Genomic DNA, 17669 nt, shown 5'->3' on the forward strand with positions numbered 1-17669 from the left:
CGAATTATTATTATTTTTTTTTTCACAAACTTTATTTAACTGTTTTACATTTTTTTTTTTAGTCCCACCAGGGGACTTCACTATGCGATGTGCCGATCGCATATATAATGCTTTGGTATACTTAGTATACCGAAGCATTATTGCCTGTCAGTGTAAAACTGACAGGCAACCTATTAGGTCATGCCTCCGGCATCGCCTAACAGGCAGATGCTGAAGGCAGACCTGGGGGTCTTTGTTAGACCCCCGGCTGTCATGGAAACCCGACGGCGACCCGCGATTTGTTTGCGGGGGCACCGATCGGGTGACAGAGGGACCTCCCCCCTCTGTCAAACACATTAAATGCCGCTGTCACTATTGACAGCGGCATTTAATGGGTTAAACTGCCGGAATCGGCGCGCGCTTCGATTCCGGCAGTTGCAGCAGGAGCCAGGCTGTGTATAACAGCCGTGCTCCTGCCGCTGATCGCGTGGGTACAGTCTCAGTACCCGCGCCATCACAGGACGGATATATCCGTCCTCCTGCGCGAACTAGCAGCTGCTGAGGACGGATATATCCGTCCTTCGGCGTTAAGGTGGCATTGACAAGTGCAGGGGACGGCGCGGTGACGTATGGAGAGGGGGGCGGCGCGGAAGTGGGCAGGAGGCGGCAATACCCCCGTGTTTCCCCAAAAGTAAGACATATGTCTTACTTTCGGGGTACGGCTTATATTAGCCGACCCCCCTGAAACCCCCGATACGTCTTACAATCGGGGGTGTCTTACTATCGGGGAAACACGGTAGTAGCACTGGCAGAATTCCTTTTGAAATTATTTTCTGTTACTTTCTTCTGAAAAACCCCTGAGTTATCATGTTTCTCAAGCTGTTAAAAATGTTATTCCTGAGTTTGTTAGTTTATATCGGTTTCTGCAAAAGCTGAGTGACAACCAATATGGCCTCCATTACAACTCTCCCATATGGGTTATCACCCTACTTTCCTAGGAATTTACGTGGGAATTTATTAAGACTGGCATCATATGCCATTCTTAAAAGGAAAAAAGCTGGAGTAAGATGCAACAAATTATTTAAGATGAGGAGCACCCCACCTAAAAAACTTGTCGTGTCTTCAGATGTCTGAGTGCCACTGAGGAAAATCTATGCCAACCAGGAGTTGGCATAGATTTCCGCTATAATCAAAGCCGGATTTTGGAATAAATGCTGGTAAATTTGTTGCGCCGTGTGTGGCCTCACCCTCTTATGCTAAGCTCTGCCAACATTTTAGAATGTGGCGAGAATGGTGGAAGCTGCAGAAAACTGGCGTAGAAAAGTTTAAAAATTCCCCACTCAAATATCAAATCTGCGAAGTGATGCAGTGATATTGAAGTAGGATTCTTATTCAGGAGTCTGGGGAAGCTGAATAAGAACCGCTGTTCCCACAGTTGTCCCAACTGGACGACCCCTTCATAGAATAAAGCCAGTTCATTTTATGGCTGCCGGTCTGGCTTTTCTAACAACTTGCATTTAAATGCTATCAACGAGAAATCTCCGTGTGGCTACTCATTGTAGCTACGATTAAGAACCCCAGAGGTTCGAAACGTGTAAGCGTGGTCCCGGGATTCTCATTTTAATTGTTCTGTTTTTTAAAATGACCGAATAAAGCCGATTTTTTTTACTAGAGTGCTGGATACACCATTTTTTTGTCCTTTTCCATTCTACTCATTGTAGTATTACACCGCACGTAGTCAAATGGATGAGCGACCATATAATTCACGGTTGTACCACTAATATAATACATGGGAGCGCACAACAGTGCAGCAGCTCTCACCTCTGGCTAATAAAAAAGGAGTACCAATAGGGCATATGAACAGGGATTGTTAGTGTGACAAACTGGACCAGTTATCTCTCTTCGCATGTCTGTTTTAGTAAATTCTCCATGAAATGACAATTCTGGAGCATATTTTCTTAAAATGCTGCATTTTGCCATTCCTCTGTTATACCTCTTGGAAATGTATGAATAAATTGACAACTGGGTGTTACCATTCACCTTTGCCAATGGAGCGTGACCCTACACAGCCTGATACTGTGCAATCAAGGCTGACAGTGCCAGGGTGTGTAGGGATACATCCTATTGACCAGGGAAATGGTAACACCCAGTTGTCAATTTATTCATACATTTCCAGGATGAATAACAGAAGAATGATAGAATGCAGATTTCTAAAAAAAAATCTGCAAAATTGTTATTTTATAGGAAATACAAGTATTTACTAAATCCGACATGTGAGGAGAGCAGACAGGACCTCTTTAAAGGGGTTGTCCTATCTGACACATGGATGTCATATGTACATGTACATGTGTGTGTTGTGTATGTTACTATGTACATGTTGTGGCACTGGCCTTATTTATTTTCTATATACCTTGTGGCACTACCTTTTGATAACCCATTACATTCTTCACTTCTTTATACATCTGTAATATTTTTCTTAATGATTTATAATATACTGTATTGTAAAGAGTTCAATAAATCAAAGGGGTTGTCTGGATTCAGCAAATTAATGTTATTTTATTCATTTAAAGTTATACAATTTTTCTATTTACTTTCTGTATTAATTCATCATGGTTTTTAAGATCTCTGCTTGTTGTTATTCAGTAGGAACATTCATTGATTACTTCCAGTGGATATAATTCTGTCCATGGTCATGTGATGGACACACAGGTGCTGGGATCATTACAAGACACAGCTGTGATACACATAATGTAACGAGACAGGCACCTGTGTCCTTCACATGAACATGTACAAATTTTATTCACTGAAATTAGACAATGAATCTTCCTGCTGAATAACAACAAGCAGAGATCTTGAAAACTGTGAGAAATTAATACAGAAAATATATTGGAAAATTGTATAACTTTTAATTATACAAATATAAAAACAACATTTATTTTCTGGACATTCCCTTTAAGATTATGCTAAATCAGATTTGAAAGATACTCAGGTTAGGTCTAATCTTGTTGGCACCATCATCAGTGTAAAGGCCTTATTTCACCGGCCAATTTTGGCCGATGCAACGAGCGCCGTTCAACGAGACAGCACGTTGATCGGCGCTCGTTTGCTCCAGTCACACGGAGCTATGGATGGGTACGAGCTCTCGTTACTCTGATCGCTCGTCCAATATACATTATTATCATGTCGGCACCGCGTCTCCCTGTTTACACTGGTAGACGCGCTGCCGAGAACAATAATATTTTAGTTTTTTAAAACGATCCGATCAGCAGATGATTGAGCGTTTGCTGGTTCATCTGCTGATCGCTGCCCTGTTTACACAGGGCAATTATGGCGAACGAGCGCTTGTCTGCCCGATAATTGCCCAGTGTAAAACCCCCTTAACAATCATGGCAGGTCTTGGCCAGGAGCATTTGCACACCCTGGAACTTACAGTATTTGTGCTCCATTTATCATGGTATTAGAAGTTAAAGAATCAGGTGTCCATTGTATGCAATACAAAGTGATAAATGTGAACTAATGGGAGGGCACGTCCTCTGCACACACAGCACTGACATGATTTAGGCTTCATTGGTTCAGCTCACATAAAGGATAAATGAACGGTCCTGCAGAGAGACACTGAACCACCTGTGAGCAGTGATAAGCAGTTTGGGGGAACATCATTTTAAGGATCAGATTTCTGGAATTCAGCTCCGATAGTCCAGACATACAAGATGACCACAGGAAGCGGTGCTACAATTTAGGCATTCATCACAGGTGAGGCTCATTCATCGCTTATATATATTTTTTTTTTGGTCTCCAATGTCAATAAAAAAACCATTGAGCTCAATATAACCTTCTGGGTACTAAAACAATTATATTATTTGTGGTGTTACAAATGTAGCAGAGCTGAGTTTGTCATTTAATGGTTTTGTGAACCATGATAACTGATAACATGATAACTGATAACACCATGATAAGTGATGTGGGCACCGAGGCAGCAAACTTTAACTTGATACATCACATGTAATTGAAAACGTCAAGTTAATGTTTGATGCATCCCTATAGCTTTACCCAAAAAAAAACCACTGATAACATATTGTAATGAGTTGTACTGAATCACAAATTCAGCTCTTCTACCTATGTAAACAAAAATCATGTTTATACTGGCATTGATTTCTGTATTTCTGCTCGGTATAATAACATGACTAAAAAAAATTTGAGTAAAAAATTTGTTTCAACTGGTTTTATTTTATTTAATAAAATATTGCATTCTGATGATAAACTGATTATTAATCGGATCTGTCAGCTGAATATGCTTCCCTATGTAAGGGCAGCGAATTACAGCTACAAGTCCTAGTAGCCAAAACAGCAGAACATTTTTTTTTTGTGCCATTTGGCTAATAGGATTGCTGAAAGAATACAGCGGACTCCTAGTTTGGAGTCTGCTGTATATATGAGGGGAACGCTCCCCCCGCCCTTATCTGCGGTGGTTGACAAGCTGCTGTGAATACGTGTATACACTGCAGCCTGTCAGTCACAGCAAAGAGGAGCGGGTGGGGGGGCACTTCCCTTATTGGATACGTTGGACTCCTAACTATGAGTCTGTTGTATTCTTTCAGCAATCCTTTTAGCCAAATGGCACAAAAATGTTTGGCTTCTGGGAGTGACCTTATTCACTAAAACTGAAGTTTATCCATAAATACAAACCAAACCTGGCTTTAAATATACGACTTTGTAATGTCCTTGTCTCATTCTTGTTCAGTAGTATAAACTTATTTCAGGTTAACTTTGTCTTTATTTGCATTTGGGGTGTGATTTGGCGTTTCTTTATTATTAGGGGAAGTCCGAGGTTCTTACTCTGGGGGACTCATGTATTATAGGGTCACCAATTGATTTCAATAAGGAGCTTCTTATGCAGCGGCTCATTGTTCTGGCCAATAGAGGGGTCGTGAGTTGGCAACCCTCCACTATGATGTCCATATGCCCTAACAGAGTATATACAGTATGTACCAGCGATATTGAATCAGTTGCTTTTATCAAACTTTTACCATTCATGCAAACAATTTGGTTAACATTAAAGTCATGGCAAAAAAAATTATTCTTTTTTATCTTTTCTTTGAGCAATGTGGGAAATCAACTGCTGAAGTCCATTGTGTGAATAGATTTGTCACTAAGGACGAATATAACTCTGACTTTTGAATTGATAGAACTACCTTCACTTCTATGGACGCAAATATTACAAATGTAAATGCTCAAGCTTTTCTGTAGATGTGCTGGAAATTCAATCTGTTAATTTAATGTTCTATACAAAGCTATGAACTAAAGATAAAAAGATACTATTGTACATTGCATTCATCAGTCCTGTGGAATCAGTGGAATTGTTTGACTATGTGGGAGCTGTCCAGTGCTGAACGAGTATGTCATTCGCATCCAATCTCTATAGAAATGAATGGTAGTGCTGAAAACTAACAGTCACATCCAACACCCATTCTTTTCCATGGAGAGTGGCTGCTCCAGGTTGGCCAAATCTTCATTCAGTAACAGGCACTTAAAGGGAATGTGTCACTAGAAATTTATTTTTATTTTTTTCAGTTAAACAATTAGTATTTAAGTGATTACACATTGTTTTAATTTTTTAAATTTTTTCACAAGTCAGGAAATATTATAAATTAGATTCTAATTTATAACATTTCCATGTGCTGGCCACTAGAGGGAGCAGTTCCCAAAATTGCAGCATGATCACTGTGGTAAAGCAACCACATTGATGTATGCTGCAAATTTGGGGTGGACACACTCTCCTCTAGTGTCCTCACACAATCCCCCCTCCCTTCTACTGGCTAGTGCCAGGAGAAGGAAGGGTTTGAATGTGTTCAAACCTCCTACACTGTGTCGCCATTTTCTGAGCGACTGCACAGTGCTTGGAGGATTAGATACAGGGCTCAGCAGACAGTAATACACAAACATAAATTACCTGCTCCTACCGCCGCCTCCGCTGGTCTACGCTCCTCTTCCCTGCGTCTTCGCTTTTTTGAACATATGGCCGGAAGCCGCGGCCGGAAGTCGTCATCTTACTGTCCGGCAGCGGCTTCCGGTCCACATGAAAATGGTGCCGGATATCGGTCTATGAACGAGCTTAATTTTGGTCTGTGTGGGAGCGGCGCATGCGCCGTTCCCACGCAGACGGCGCACGTATCTTAGAATGGAACGGCTCCCGTTCGCATTTTCTATGGGGTTGTATGTACCATATTTCATCTCTGTATGTGTCGTTAATCGACACATACAGAGATGAAAAAAAAATGGCAGCCCCCATAGAGAAGTAAAAGTCAGAAAACATTAAAAAGTAAAACATGAGAACACAATTAAATAAAAATGTTGAAAATATTATATTAAAAGCAATATGATAAAAAAAAAGAAAAATTCATGACACCTTCCCTTTAAGGGACCATCAGTCTTGGTAATGGTGGGGGTCCCAGAAGTTGGACCCAAACCTATAATTATTTTGTGAACTGTCCTTTCTGTCCATGGCTGATTTTAATTAACGTATAGTATAGCTGGTTACGTGCATTTTGTAAGCCAAAGACAGGAGGTGAGTAGCTTTCTCTCTCTCTCTATATATATATATATATATATATATATATATATATATATATATATATATATATACAGATATGTCCTTCCTTGCCTTTTCTCTTATCACACTATATCCTGAGATGTGTGCCATGAGATGACCAGCTTTGAAGAAAACCAACATGATTTTGTGATACTCTGTCATGTGATGTCTATGCTATATGTGTCTATGTGTGGCCACTCAGTGGTTGTGATGTGTGTTTCAGTCTGTGAATGGTTTTGCTAGCATATCGCGATATTGTATTGAATTGGTTTCATGAGAAATTGAAGTGCAAATTAAGACAAATATAAGGGTGGACACATCTGTATATTTATGTGTCTACATTTACTGCTAAAGTTCCATGTACCATCAAAGTTATGTACCATAATGGCTGCTGTCATATTTGTTTGTAAAATACTGTTTTGCCCACAACCAGCCGGTACAATTCATAAAAAACAAAATCAAGCGCAGGTGCTACAGTCAGACCTCGAAACGGGAGCGTGGTCCCACTGTGTCACTACTAGATTTGGTAAGGGCTAAAACAGGGGGCAGAATCTAAGGGATTTAGAAATCTTCACCTTAAAACATCTCTCATGGGGGAATGAACTAGGGCAGGGAATCCCCAGGTTGCATCCCTGGAGTAGCCTGCAATAGCAACCGACAGCTTGCAGACAGTACTTCTGAAGCAAGGTACCAGAGTCAATAAACAAAAGAATGATCTTACAAATCCGAGGTCAGGTCTGGCAGAGTTCATGCAACATGATAGGATAGATAAAGGTCGGGACAGGCAGAGATCCTAAGGAAGAGTCAAACAACTACCACCTGTACCAATGGAGAGGATCCATCGACCTTGTTACACAGACAATGTGTGGCAGTTCTGATCAGGTTTATATAATCAGAGGTGATCAGCCACAGGCTGAGCACTGACCAACTGATATAGATCTGTCCCTTTAAGATGTAGCAGAGCTGGCACGCACTGATATGAAGAGGCCAATGGCAGTGAGACAAGAGAGGAACTGCAGCCGCATAGGTATGCGCAGCAGCCCATTATAACAGTTTTGGGGAAAGGATCTTTGTCCAGTAATGTTTGGATAGTTATCGGTCCTCATCAATATCAAGCTAGCTACAATGTTTCTAATGTTGATTACATTGATTTCAGATTTCTTACAGTAAAATCACAATTTTCACAGAATTATTATCCATCTGCTAAAGTCAAATGATCACAAACTTTAGTTAATACCTTCTGTAATCTGCAGTCAAGAGCCTTAATTCAATGTTCGATGGTATTTTCTCTCCAATATCATCACGTAGATTAACTTTACATTAATTGCATGAACATGAAGATCCAGAACATATCGGTATCATTTCTCTAATGTGTCGTTCTAGGTGTCTTATTAAGGATTTTGAGAAGAGGCCATCAGTCATCCATCTGCTGGAGCATCCATTCATCAGACAGGCTCATGGTAAAGAAATGGCCTTACAGAGACAGCTGGCAAACCTCATCTACACTCAACAGCAGTCCGGTTCCATTGCAAAAACAAGGTATGTCCATCCTTCCTCACAATCTCTGTTTTACACAAAAAGTGTAGCTGTAGAAGAGGATGTTGAGGGTATATAGACGTATCTAATATATACAGAGAGTTGAGTAACTGTACTTATACTTCTTGCACAGTCTTCTGCAGAACTGCATTCAAAATTCTGTGGGTTCTGAGCTCACATCTTGCAATATTACCTGCAGTTTCAGTGTCTTTATAGATCACACTCTTCTAATTTGCATTCTTTCATAGTATAGCTACCCAAAAGTTGCAATTTATGTTGAAAATTGTGACTTTTGGGTTTTTACACCACATTCGCCACGTTTGTAAAAAAATAAAAAGGTGTGGCTTCTCAAAAGGGGGCGTGGTCCAACAAATTCATTGTAATTTACACCAGAAAACTGGCGTCAATTATAGCGGAAATCTACAGCAGCTCCTAGCTGGCATAAATTTCACTATGTGTCGCATAGCAAAGTAGAGATCCGTGCCAATCGGACTACCCCCCTCCTTCTCCATCCCAAACCCCATCAAGCAATTAAAAATAAAAAAAAGAAGGTTTGGTCACCTCATCGCTCCTCTTTGCCCCTCCGGGTCCCCGCAGGCTCCTACAACGTGTTGATGCTGGGCAGTGCCAGGACATTGTATGTGATGTAGAATTTAGGATGTTGCGTGCTGTGTTGAATACAAGGACCTGCACAGCATCTGGACCTTTGATTATCCGCGGCATGCTGGGGGAGCCTGAGGAGACCCGGAGCAGAGAACCGAAGAGGAGTGGGAGGTGAGCATAAATTTTTTTCATTTTATGTCTGATGGGAAATGGAAGAGTGGATGGCGAACGGCCGCAGTCGTTGCACCACAATAGTGTCGCATGGCCAGATGAAAGATGCAACATTTATTATGAGACGTTCGCCTCTTAATAAATGTGTGGAATCTTACTCCAGCTAATTGCTTATTAATACATGTGTATGAAACACCAGTCTTAATAAATCTCCCCATGTCTCAAGGATTTGATGCAGTGAGCTAAATTGTTATGGGCATCTGTGTCAACGTCGCAATAACTGATGCCAGTAGCAACCTGCAGAATTGTCAATTCAGCTTTGGGCTGTAATAAAGGCTGTAACAGGATTAGTACAATATAAGTAATGCAATTCGGCCATGATGCAGTACTCCAACTCTGCTCCTATTCAAGTGAATAGGAGCAGATCTGCAGTAACCCAGCACGGCCGCTATACAGTGTACGGAGCCTTCTGCTTCCAGCACCAACCACTGCATAAGTTACAGTGATAGAGGTAGCTGATCTGTGTGTGGTCCAGGTGTCTGACCCTCACGATCATATACTGATGACCTATCCTTGCGGATAGGTCATCAGTATGAAAAACCGCCCCATGCCTGGACAACCCCTTTATGAACACAGCAATCAGACTATTTTGGCTGTTACTTGGGGACATTTGCGCACCATCTGAATGCCTGGTGTAAGTTTACGCGGTCACTATAGATGTAGTTATACCCATGGATCAATAGCTTCTATCAAGACAGATGTGTGACAGTCCTGGGACACCAGGGGAGCATGGATTGGTGTTAAAGGAGACACTTAGAAACCTATGAGACGCATGTGGCTCCTGAGTCACACTGTGCCCACCTTGGGTCTATAGCCATCCTCCATTAAAATGAATGTAGAATAAATGTATCTGAAGTACTTTAGTTCTAGAGTGTTTCACGTATTTAATATTATCGGGCACAGCCTCTGAACAGATTGGAATTGTATACTCTACATTACTAAAACTGCTGCACAACATACCCATAAACACAAATGCCCGCTTCTAGGATCACGTAGGGCACATGCGGTACTTTGTCTTTATATGTTTCACTTACAATGCAAATGTGTGAAGAGTGCAGCCATGTGTAGAAGACTTTAATTGTGCGCGCCCTGCCACCATCTGTGGTCGCCTCGTGCTCCTGTAGTCACAATGCAGCATCTCATTGTCATACTCACTTGATCATTGCTCTGAGGATTGTTCATGGTGTGTTCACTTTCAGGTCAGACTAGCACAAGGCAGTGCCACATGGATGGCCTTGCCATAAACCACGGGGCCTTACAATAATGCTACTTATAGAAATGGGGTCACAGTCCATTCAATGGGGATATGTCAATTGTCAACCCGTCTGGCTGGAGACCACTGTACTTCTTAGTAGACTGTTTGCTAGTAGCATGCTTGTCAGTCTTAGAAAAATGATATTTTTTTTTGCGCAAATAAAATAATTTTCCCTGCAGAAAGGAAAATATATGTTGCTTGAATTTCCTCCACTTCCCCGTATAGCAAAATATTCTTATCTGTAACCAGTTTAAAAGAATCAGAATAACAAAGCCAATCCTTATGTATGGGAGTATAATAAGTTATTATTAATATATACCTTACGCATTCTGGAGTTGGGAGTGAAGCATAATAGAGCTCACAGAATTATCCTAGAAATTATCTTATAGGGGTTAGTTTACACGTAGCGTAAATACTACGGATATTCCGCAACGGAATTAGTTGCGAAAAATCCGCAGCATAATACAGCAGCCGCAAAGTGGATGAGATGTGCACAAATCTCATCCACGTGCTGCGTAAATGATAAGCGGAAAAAACGCTCCAAAATTGACCTGCAGTGCGGTTTTTTAATCCGCAGCATGTCAATTTTATTTGCTGCATATTCGTAGGAAGTTTTCCGTTGAATTCAATGGGAGGTAAAACCCGCAACACATAACAGAAATTGTGTTTTTGTGGCAGAAAAGCAGCGATTCCAACGCAAATACGCAACTCAGAAAAAAACAAAAAAAATCGTATAATTACCCAGAATTCTGTGTTTCTTCAGTAAGGCTCCTGGAATGACGTTTCATCCCATGCCATGGCTACGTAGGTATGAATCTTTTTTTTTTTTTTAGGTGCAGTTTTTCACAGCGGACGTTCCTGTCGAAAAACTGCACCACAATTTGGTCCAGTTTTTCGTCCAGAATTCCCTGCGGCGCACAGGGCGGATACGCTGTGTACTTTTACGCAGCATATCTGCCCTGTATGAACATAGCCTAATAAACCTAAACACATAGAAGTGTCCATAGAACACTGCAAGACATAGCAGTGCCCGTACAGTTGTGTCAACTCCATAATGTCATATCAATTCCGTCAGTGCTATTCACTATTAAAAAGGTATCAGGGTTTCAGCAAATAAAGGTTATTCACTGTATAATGAAAAGTTATACATTTTTCCTATATACTTCATATACCAATTTCTCATGGATTTCAAGATCACTGTTTGCAGTCATTTAGGAGCCTGTAGTGTTCACTTCCAGTGGATAAAAATCTCTCTTGGTCATGTCATGGACACACAGGTGCACAGCTCGTTACAATTACAGTACAGTTCGAAGAGTTCTATCTTGTAACAAGCCGTAGTCCAGTGTGATCACATGACTGGGACAGATTTTTAATCACTAGAAGTAAACCAGGAAAGTTCCTATTACATGACTGCAAGCAGAGATCTTGAGAACTGTGAGGAATTGATATGGAAAGTATATTAGAAACTTTTATTACTTTCATTATGCAAATAATTACTTATTTTTGCTGAATCTGTAATACTCCTTTAATTTTCCACCTGAGGTTAGAAACTAGGAAGGTTTTTTTAATGTCAGTATTGTGAGGATTTCTCAAGTAAGTGATGCATACTGCTCAGATGAGATGGAAAATGTTCACAACCTAATTCATGCCAGTTCTCCTACTTGCACTAGACTTTCATGAATGAACTCACAAATATGTGTTCAGTCAATGGGTGCAAACAATTTGGCACATTTCTTATAATATATAGATTCCACCTCAACATTAATATCAGTGCATTACATTGAAGTGGTTGGAATATAATATCATAATTATCAAATTATCAAGATATCTGGACTGTCTGATATACAGTGTTATGGAAATAAATCAAACCTGCAGTTCTCCTTTTGTCCAGAAGGTGGCAGAGCTTCACTTCTAAACAGAAGTTATTATGCAGATTATTCAGAATTTTTCCTGGCAGAGCATCACTTGGTCCCTTTCAGATACTGTCAGAAAGCCCATAGCTGACGTGGGCACTATTAGCATCCTGTCCAGTGACTCATAACTGCATGAGGCATGGGTTAGTCATACGGTACATTAGCATTTTCCATAATTTGCTTGTCTACATTTCTACATATATTTTATATGATGTGCAGCATGAGTATAATTGGAAATGCATAGTTATTTTCTTGCTTAATCCATTGTGACAAATATTGCTTCTCGTCCTATTGGCTATGATCATGTGAAGTGTTTATTCTTATCAGTGGTTTATAATGGGCTACTGGTAATGGGCGATACGGTAATACATAAGGTATCGGGCAAATCTAGGATATTTGAAAGGGGGTTTCAAAATAGTGGATGTCCACACCCTCTCCCATTCAGCATGAATCCTGACTTTCTGCCTGGCATTTATGAAGAGAATCAATGACGTAACATTGTTGGCAGCACATTCTAATATAATATAAGGGATATAAATTATTTTCTTATTCGCACCATTGGCGAGCAAAAATATCATGTATAAGCAAGGGGGACCACCACCACCTTTGGGTACCAAATGTCACCCTTCATTATTTCACACTGTATCTTTGTCGGATGTGGATCTTGGTTTTTTCTGATACATAGCACCAAATCTCCTGCTTCCCTTCACATACACATAGAGTTAACTGATAAGGCCCCATGCACACGACTGTAGTTTTCATCCGTAGTTACAGAAGAAATTGCGTACCCATTCATTTGTATTGGCCCATGGACACCTTTTTCATATATTTACGGATGTATGTTCGTGCCGTCGAAATGATCTGAAAAATATTGAACATGTCTTATTCTTGTCCACAATTGCAGCACGGACTCGCCCATAGAAGTCTATGAGCGCTTCCGCAATTGCGGACGGCTATGGATGTGTATACTTAGCCGTCGGATCCGTATTTGTGAACAGTAAATACCCTGACGGTCGTGTGCATGGGGCCTATCATTCTGGCTGGCTGCAGCTGCCACTAGGGGGAGCTCACTGTGTACAAGATTTATACAGCTCTCATTACACTCAATATATGTTGTAAGCTCCCCTTGGTGACATCTGCAAGCCAAATTTTTAATATCTAGAAGGGTTTTCCCACCATACTGGGCTATGACAGAACGCAGACCCCCCCAACTATCGATAATACAACAAATTGACCATATGTATTGTAGTAGGTTACACTGCACACTATTCATGTAGTAAGAATACAAGGAATTTAATGTATAGAACTGTTGTCTTTTGGGGCAGATAGTCCGTTAGGGGTTGGACTGGCCCACCAGAGGACCAATCTCTGGTGGGCCAAGGTACTGACACAACAATGGGCCTGCAGCATATAACCCTTTTTGGAGCTGACATTGGAGCCAACCACTTGCCACCAGTGGCGTAACTACCGCGGTAGCAGCAGTATCGGCTGCTACGGGGCCCGGGGCTTGAGGGGGCCCGTGCCGCCAGCCGACACGCCCTCCCAAATGCCCGGTGGCGCCGCTAGCAGCCGTTATGGCTGCTACAGGGGTAGCACCGCCACAGTGGGGCCCGCGCCACCGAGCCTTACACAGGCACTCTCATGCCTGTAGGTGTCGCTAGCACCGGAGGGGGCCCGGTGCTAGCGGCAGCCAAATACATGTATTAGCACTGAATGGCCGGGCATGTTCCGTGCCTGACCATCCAGTGCCTTACAATGACACTGATTGGTTAGCGGCGCGATGACATCATCGCGCCGCTTCCATGCTTGGAAGGTGCTGATTGGCGGGGCAAGTCATTCTGCCCCGCCAATCAGCGTCATTGAAGGACGCTCATTCAGCTCCTGCAGACATGCTCAGAAGAGAGCATGTCTGCATCGCCAGTGAACAGCGTGGGAACCGGAGAATGTGAGTATGTCAACTTTATATATTTTTTTCCTCATAAAAATGTGAATGGCATTATCTATAGTGGGGGGGGGGTCTATCTACAGGGGGGGGGTCGTCTTTATGTGGGCTATTATATATAGGGGGGTCTATATGTGGGGCAGTAGCTACAGGGGGGTCTATATGTGGGGCAGTAGCTACAGGGGGGTCTATATGTGGGGGTGTGGGCCACTATATACAGGGGGGTCTATATGTGGGCCACTATATACAGGGGGGTCTATATGTGGGGCACTAGCTACAGGGGAGGTCTGTATGTGGGGATGTGGGCCACTATCTACAGGGGGGTCTATATGTGGGGCAGTATATGTGAGACACTATACAGGGGTGGGCTATATGTAGAGCACTATCTATAGGGGAGCTATTTTTTAGGGTACTTTCTATAGGGGTGGGCTATGTGTGGGACACTATATACAGGGGTGGGTTACCTGTGGGGCACTAGCAACAGGGTGGCTATATGTAGTGCACAGTCTACAGGGGTGGGCTATATGTGGGACAATATCTACAGAGGTGGGCTATACGTGGAGCACTAACTATAGGGGAAGCTATATGTAGGGCAGCACGGTGGCTCAGTGGTTAGCACTATTGCCTTGCAGCTCTGGAGTCCATATGTGGGCACTATCTACAGGGGCTTCTATGTAGGTCACTATCTACAGGGGGCACTATCTACAGGGGGCACGGTGTGTGTGTGTGTGTGTGTGTGTGTGTGTGTGTGTGTGTGTGTGTGTGTGTGTGTGTGTGTGTGAGACAGTTATATTTAGATGTGTTGAGAATTTTAACTGCAGAAATGTTTTAAAAGTGAGAAGCTGAAGACATCTAAACGGAAAACTGCAGAAATGGGTCATGGCCGGGAGAAATCCATCATAGATGTCTGAACCGGAGGGAGAAGAAAAGAACTAGAATCTGAGACGTCACCGGTGAGTCACTTAATGTAAATGTTTATTCTGCCTCTAATCAGTATTGTAGTCACTGTATGATCTGCAGCGAGATGATGGGTGGTATGATTCTTTTTTGTGAAACCGCATCTCCCAGAATATCCTTATCATTGTTTCGGCCATGCTGGGAGCTGTAGTTTTACGCCGTACAAACCTATGCGCAGTGGCGTAACTACCGCTATAGCAGCCGTAGCGACTTCTACGGGGCCTGCAGCATGAGGGGGCCCGTGCCACCCGCCGGCACGGCCCCTCCCATGACCGCAGGCTCCGCTAGCAGCCGCTATGGCTGCTACAGCGCGACACCACTGAAGGGGTTGTTCCTACAAAAGACATGCATCCCCTAACCACAGGATAGGGGATACATGTGGGATCGCTGGGACGCCCAGCGATGAGGAGAACGGGGGACCGAAAGTCCCCCCTAAGTTCTCCATGACAAACCTCGGACTTCCGTAGTCTGTCTGCAGCTCCATGGAAATGACTTGCGCACCGGTCGTGCTTGTGCGCATGCGTGACCAGCGCTCCTTTCATTTTTATTGAACTGCGCAGACGCCAGAAGTCCGAGGTTAGTCATGGAGAACTTCGGGGGACTTTCGGTCCCCCGTTCTCCTTATCGCTGCCAGCGATCACACATGTATCACCTATCCTGTGGATAGGGGATGTGGATAGTGGATGCATGTCTTTTGTAGGACAAACTATAGGCCGTTTTTTTTTTGGGGGGGGTCTGTATGGCGTAATCTACAGAGGGGGCTGTATGGCGTTATCTACAGAGGGGGCTGTATGGCGTTATCTACAGGGGGCTGTGTATGGTGCTATCTATAGGGGGGCGCTGTGTGGTGGAATCTATAGGGAGGCACTATCTACAAGGGGGGGGGTTTGTGTGATACCCAGCAGAGGGGGGGGGGCCCCAGTCAAAAGTTTGCTATGGGGCCCAGTCTTTCCTAGTTACGCCCCTGCTTGCCACTATGGTCTATTTCTTATGGATTCATTCACAAATAACCTAATAAACCTTATCGATGATATGTCCTTTGTGTCCAATGATGATAATACAATCAAGCGTACATGCACATGTTCTGTATGGGTGGCCGAAGGATCCCCAGTGCAACTCTGCCTTTCGGCCCCCTTAAGCATCAGTCCCCCAGAATTTGATCACAACTTGCGCACCCCTAAAGTTTAACCACAAGTTATCTTATGATGTGACTTATTAGGATTTCTTAGGATTGTGCTCAGAGAATCCATTAATAAAGGGGTTGTCCGAGATATATTTTTATTTAAAAGTTAAACACACAATACACACATTAAATATTCCCTAATATACTTACCTGTGCAATCTTGCTTCTGTTCTCCGTTCTGGCAGCTCTTTTCTGCCGATCACATGTCTTCTGACGTCACGTTTTCTTCCTCCTCCACTGTCGTGTCGTGTCCCGATCACATGGTCTCGCCCCAGCGAGACCTCGGATGGGACACGACACGTCACTGGAGATGTGTCGTTTCTGCGGGTGCCCGCCCAGCCTATGTAGCTTTTTTTCACTGTGAGCGCGCCTATGCGTGTTCACAGTGAAAAAAGTGAAGAGGGACGGCACCCGCGGACTAGAGAGGTACAGTGACCTCTGTACTTTTAGTTCTTCCCCTATCAAAGCCTACACATAGTAGGCTTTGATAGGGGATCAGACAACACGATGCAGCACACGGGTCGCATGCAGCCCTTGAGGCTGTTATCTGCGGCCCGCGGGACACCGTTGCGCCGTAGCACCGAGCAGGCCCAAGGAGGAGCCGCACTACGCTATTATAGGCTCTGCTACGATGTCAGGAGTCCCGGAGCAGAGCGTATAATATTAAACTGTAAAAGATCTTCTGGGGTCCTGTATCTAAGCCTACATTGTTAGGCTTAGATACAGTGGCTAAAAAAAATTGTCACACATGGAGCCTGTATCTAAGCCTAACACAATGTATGCTTAGATACAGGACCCCAGATGACATTCTTTTTATTCCTGTATAAGATTTGTGTTTTGGGGCCCTGTATCTAAGCCTAACATGTATTCTTAGATACATGGCCCATGTGTGACACTGTCTGCTTGGGTAATGTATCTAAGGCTACCTTGTGGTAGGCTTAGATACATGGTCAAACAGACAGTATCACACATGAGCAGTGTATCTAAGCATCACTTTTTTTTTCTTAGTTATGTGTTTTTTACAGTTCAATGACACCCTTTTTTATTTTTAATAAAATCGTTAACCAGTGTTATGTGTGTTATTTCATTACAATATTTTTTCTATGTCCTCATTTATTTTAAAATGTATTACTAGTTCATTACTGTCTAACAGCGTCCATTAGTAAGGCTTCATGCACACGAGCGTGTGTATTTTACACGCGTGAAAAACTTGCGGCAATCATGTCTGTGTGTGTGCGTTACGGCGGATTTACACGAACGTGCTATACGTCCGTGCAACCCGCGTGGTTTTCACGCGGGTCGCACGGACCTATGCAAGTCTATGGGGGCATGCAGACTGTCCGTGAGTTTTGCCCAGCGTAAGTACGCTACGTAAAACTCGCGACATGTTCTATATTTCTGCGTTTTTCGAGCATCACGCACCCATTGAAGTCAATGGGTGCGTAAAAATCACGCGCACCACACAGAAGCACTTCCGTGGG

General features: G+C 42.9%; 1 protein-coding gene across 1 annotated transcript in view; it reads left to right on the forward strand.

The window, feature by feature from the left end:
• The first annotated feature begins 7937 nt into the window (after window positions 1–7937).
• Window positions 7938–17669, forward strand: part of MYO3B (myosin IIIB) — a 134989-nt gene continuing 125257 nt past the window's right edge. The window contains exon 1 of the mRNA XM_075829432.1: window positions 7938–8107. Within this exon, the coding sequence (XP_075685547.1) occupies window positions 7938–8107 (170 nt within the window). The remainder of the gene's footprint in view (window positions 8108–17669) is intronic.

This window comes from Rhinoderma darwinii, chromosome 6 (genome assembly GCF_050947455.1).
Source record: "Rhinoderma darwinii isolate aRhiDar2 chromosome 6, aRhiDar2.hap1, whole genome shotgun sequence".
Taxonomy (NCBI): Eukaryota; Metazoa; Chordata; class Amphibia; order Anura; family Rhinodermatidae; genus Rhinoderma; species Rhinoderma darwinii.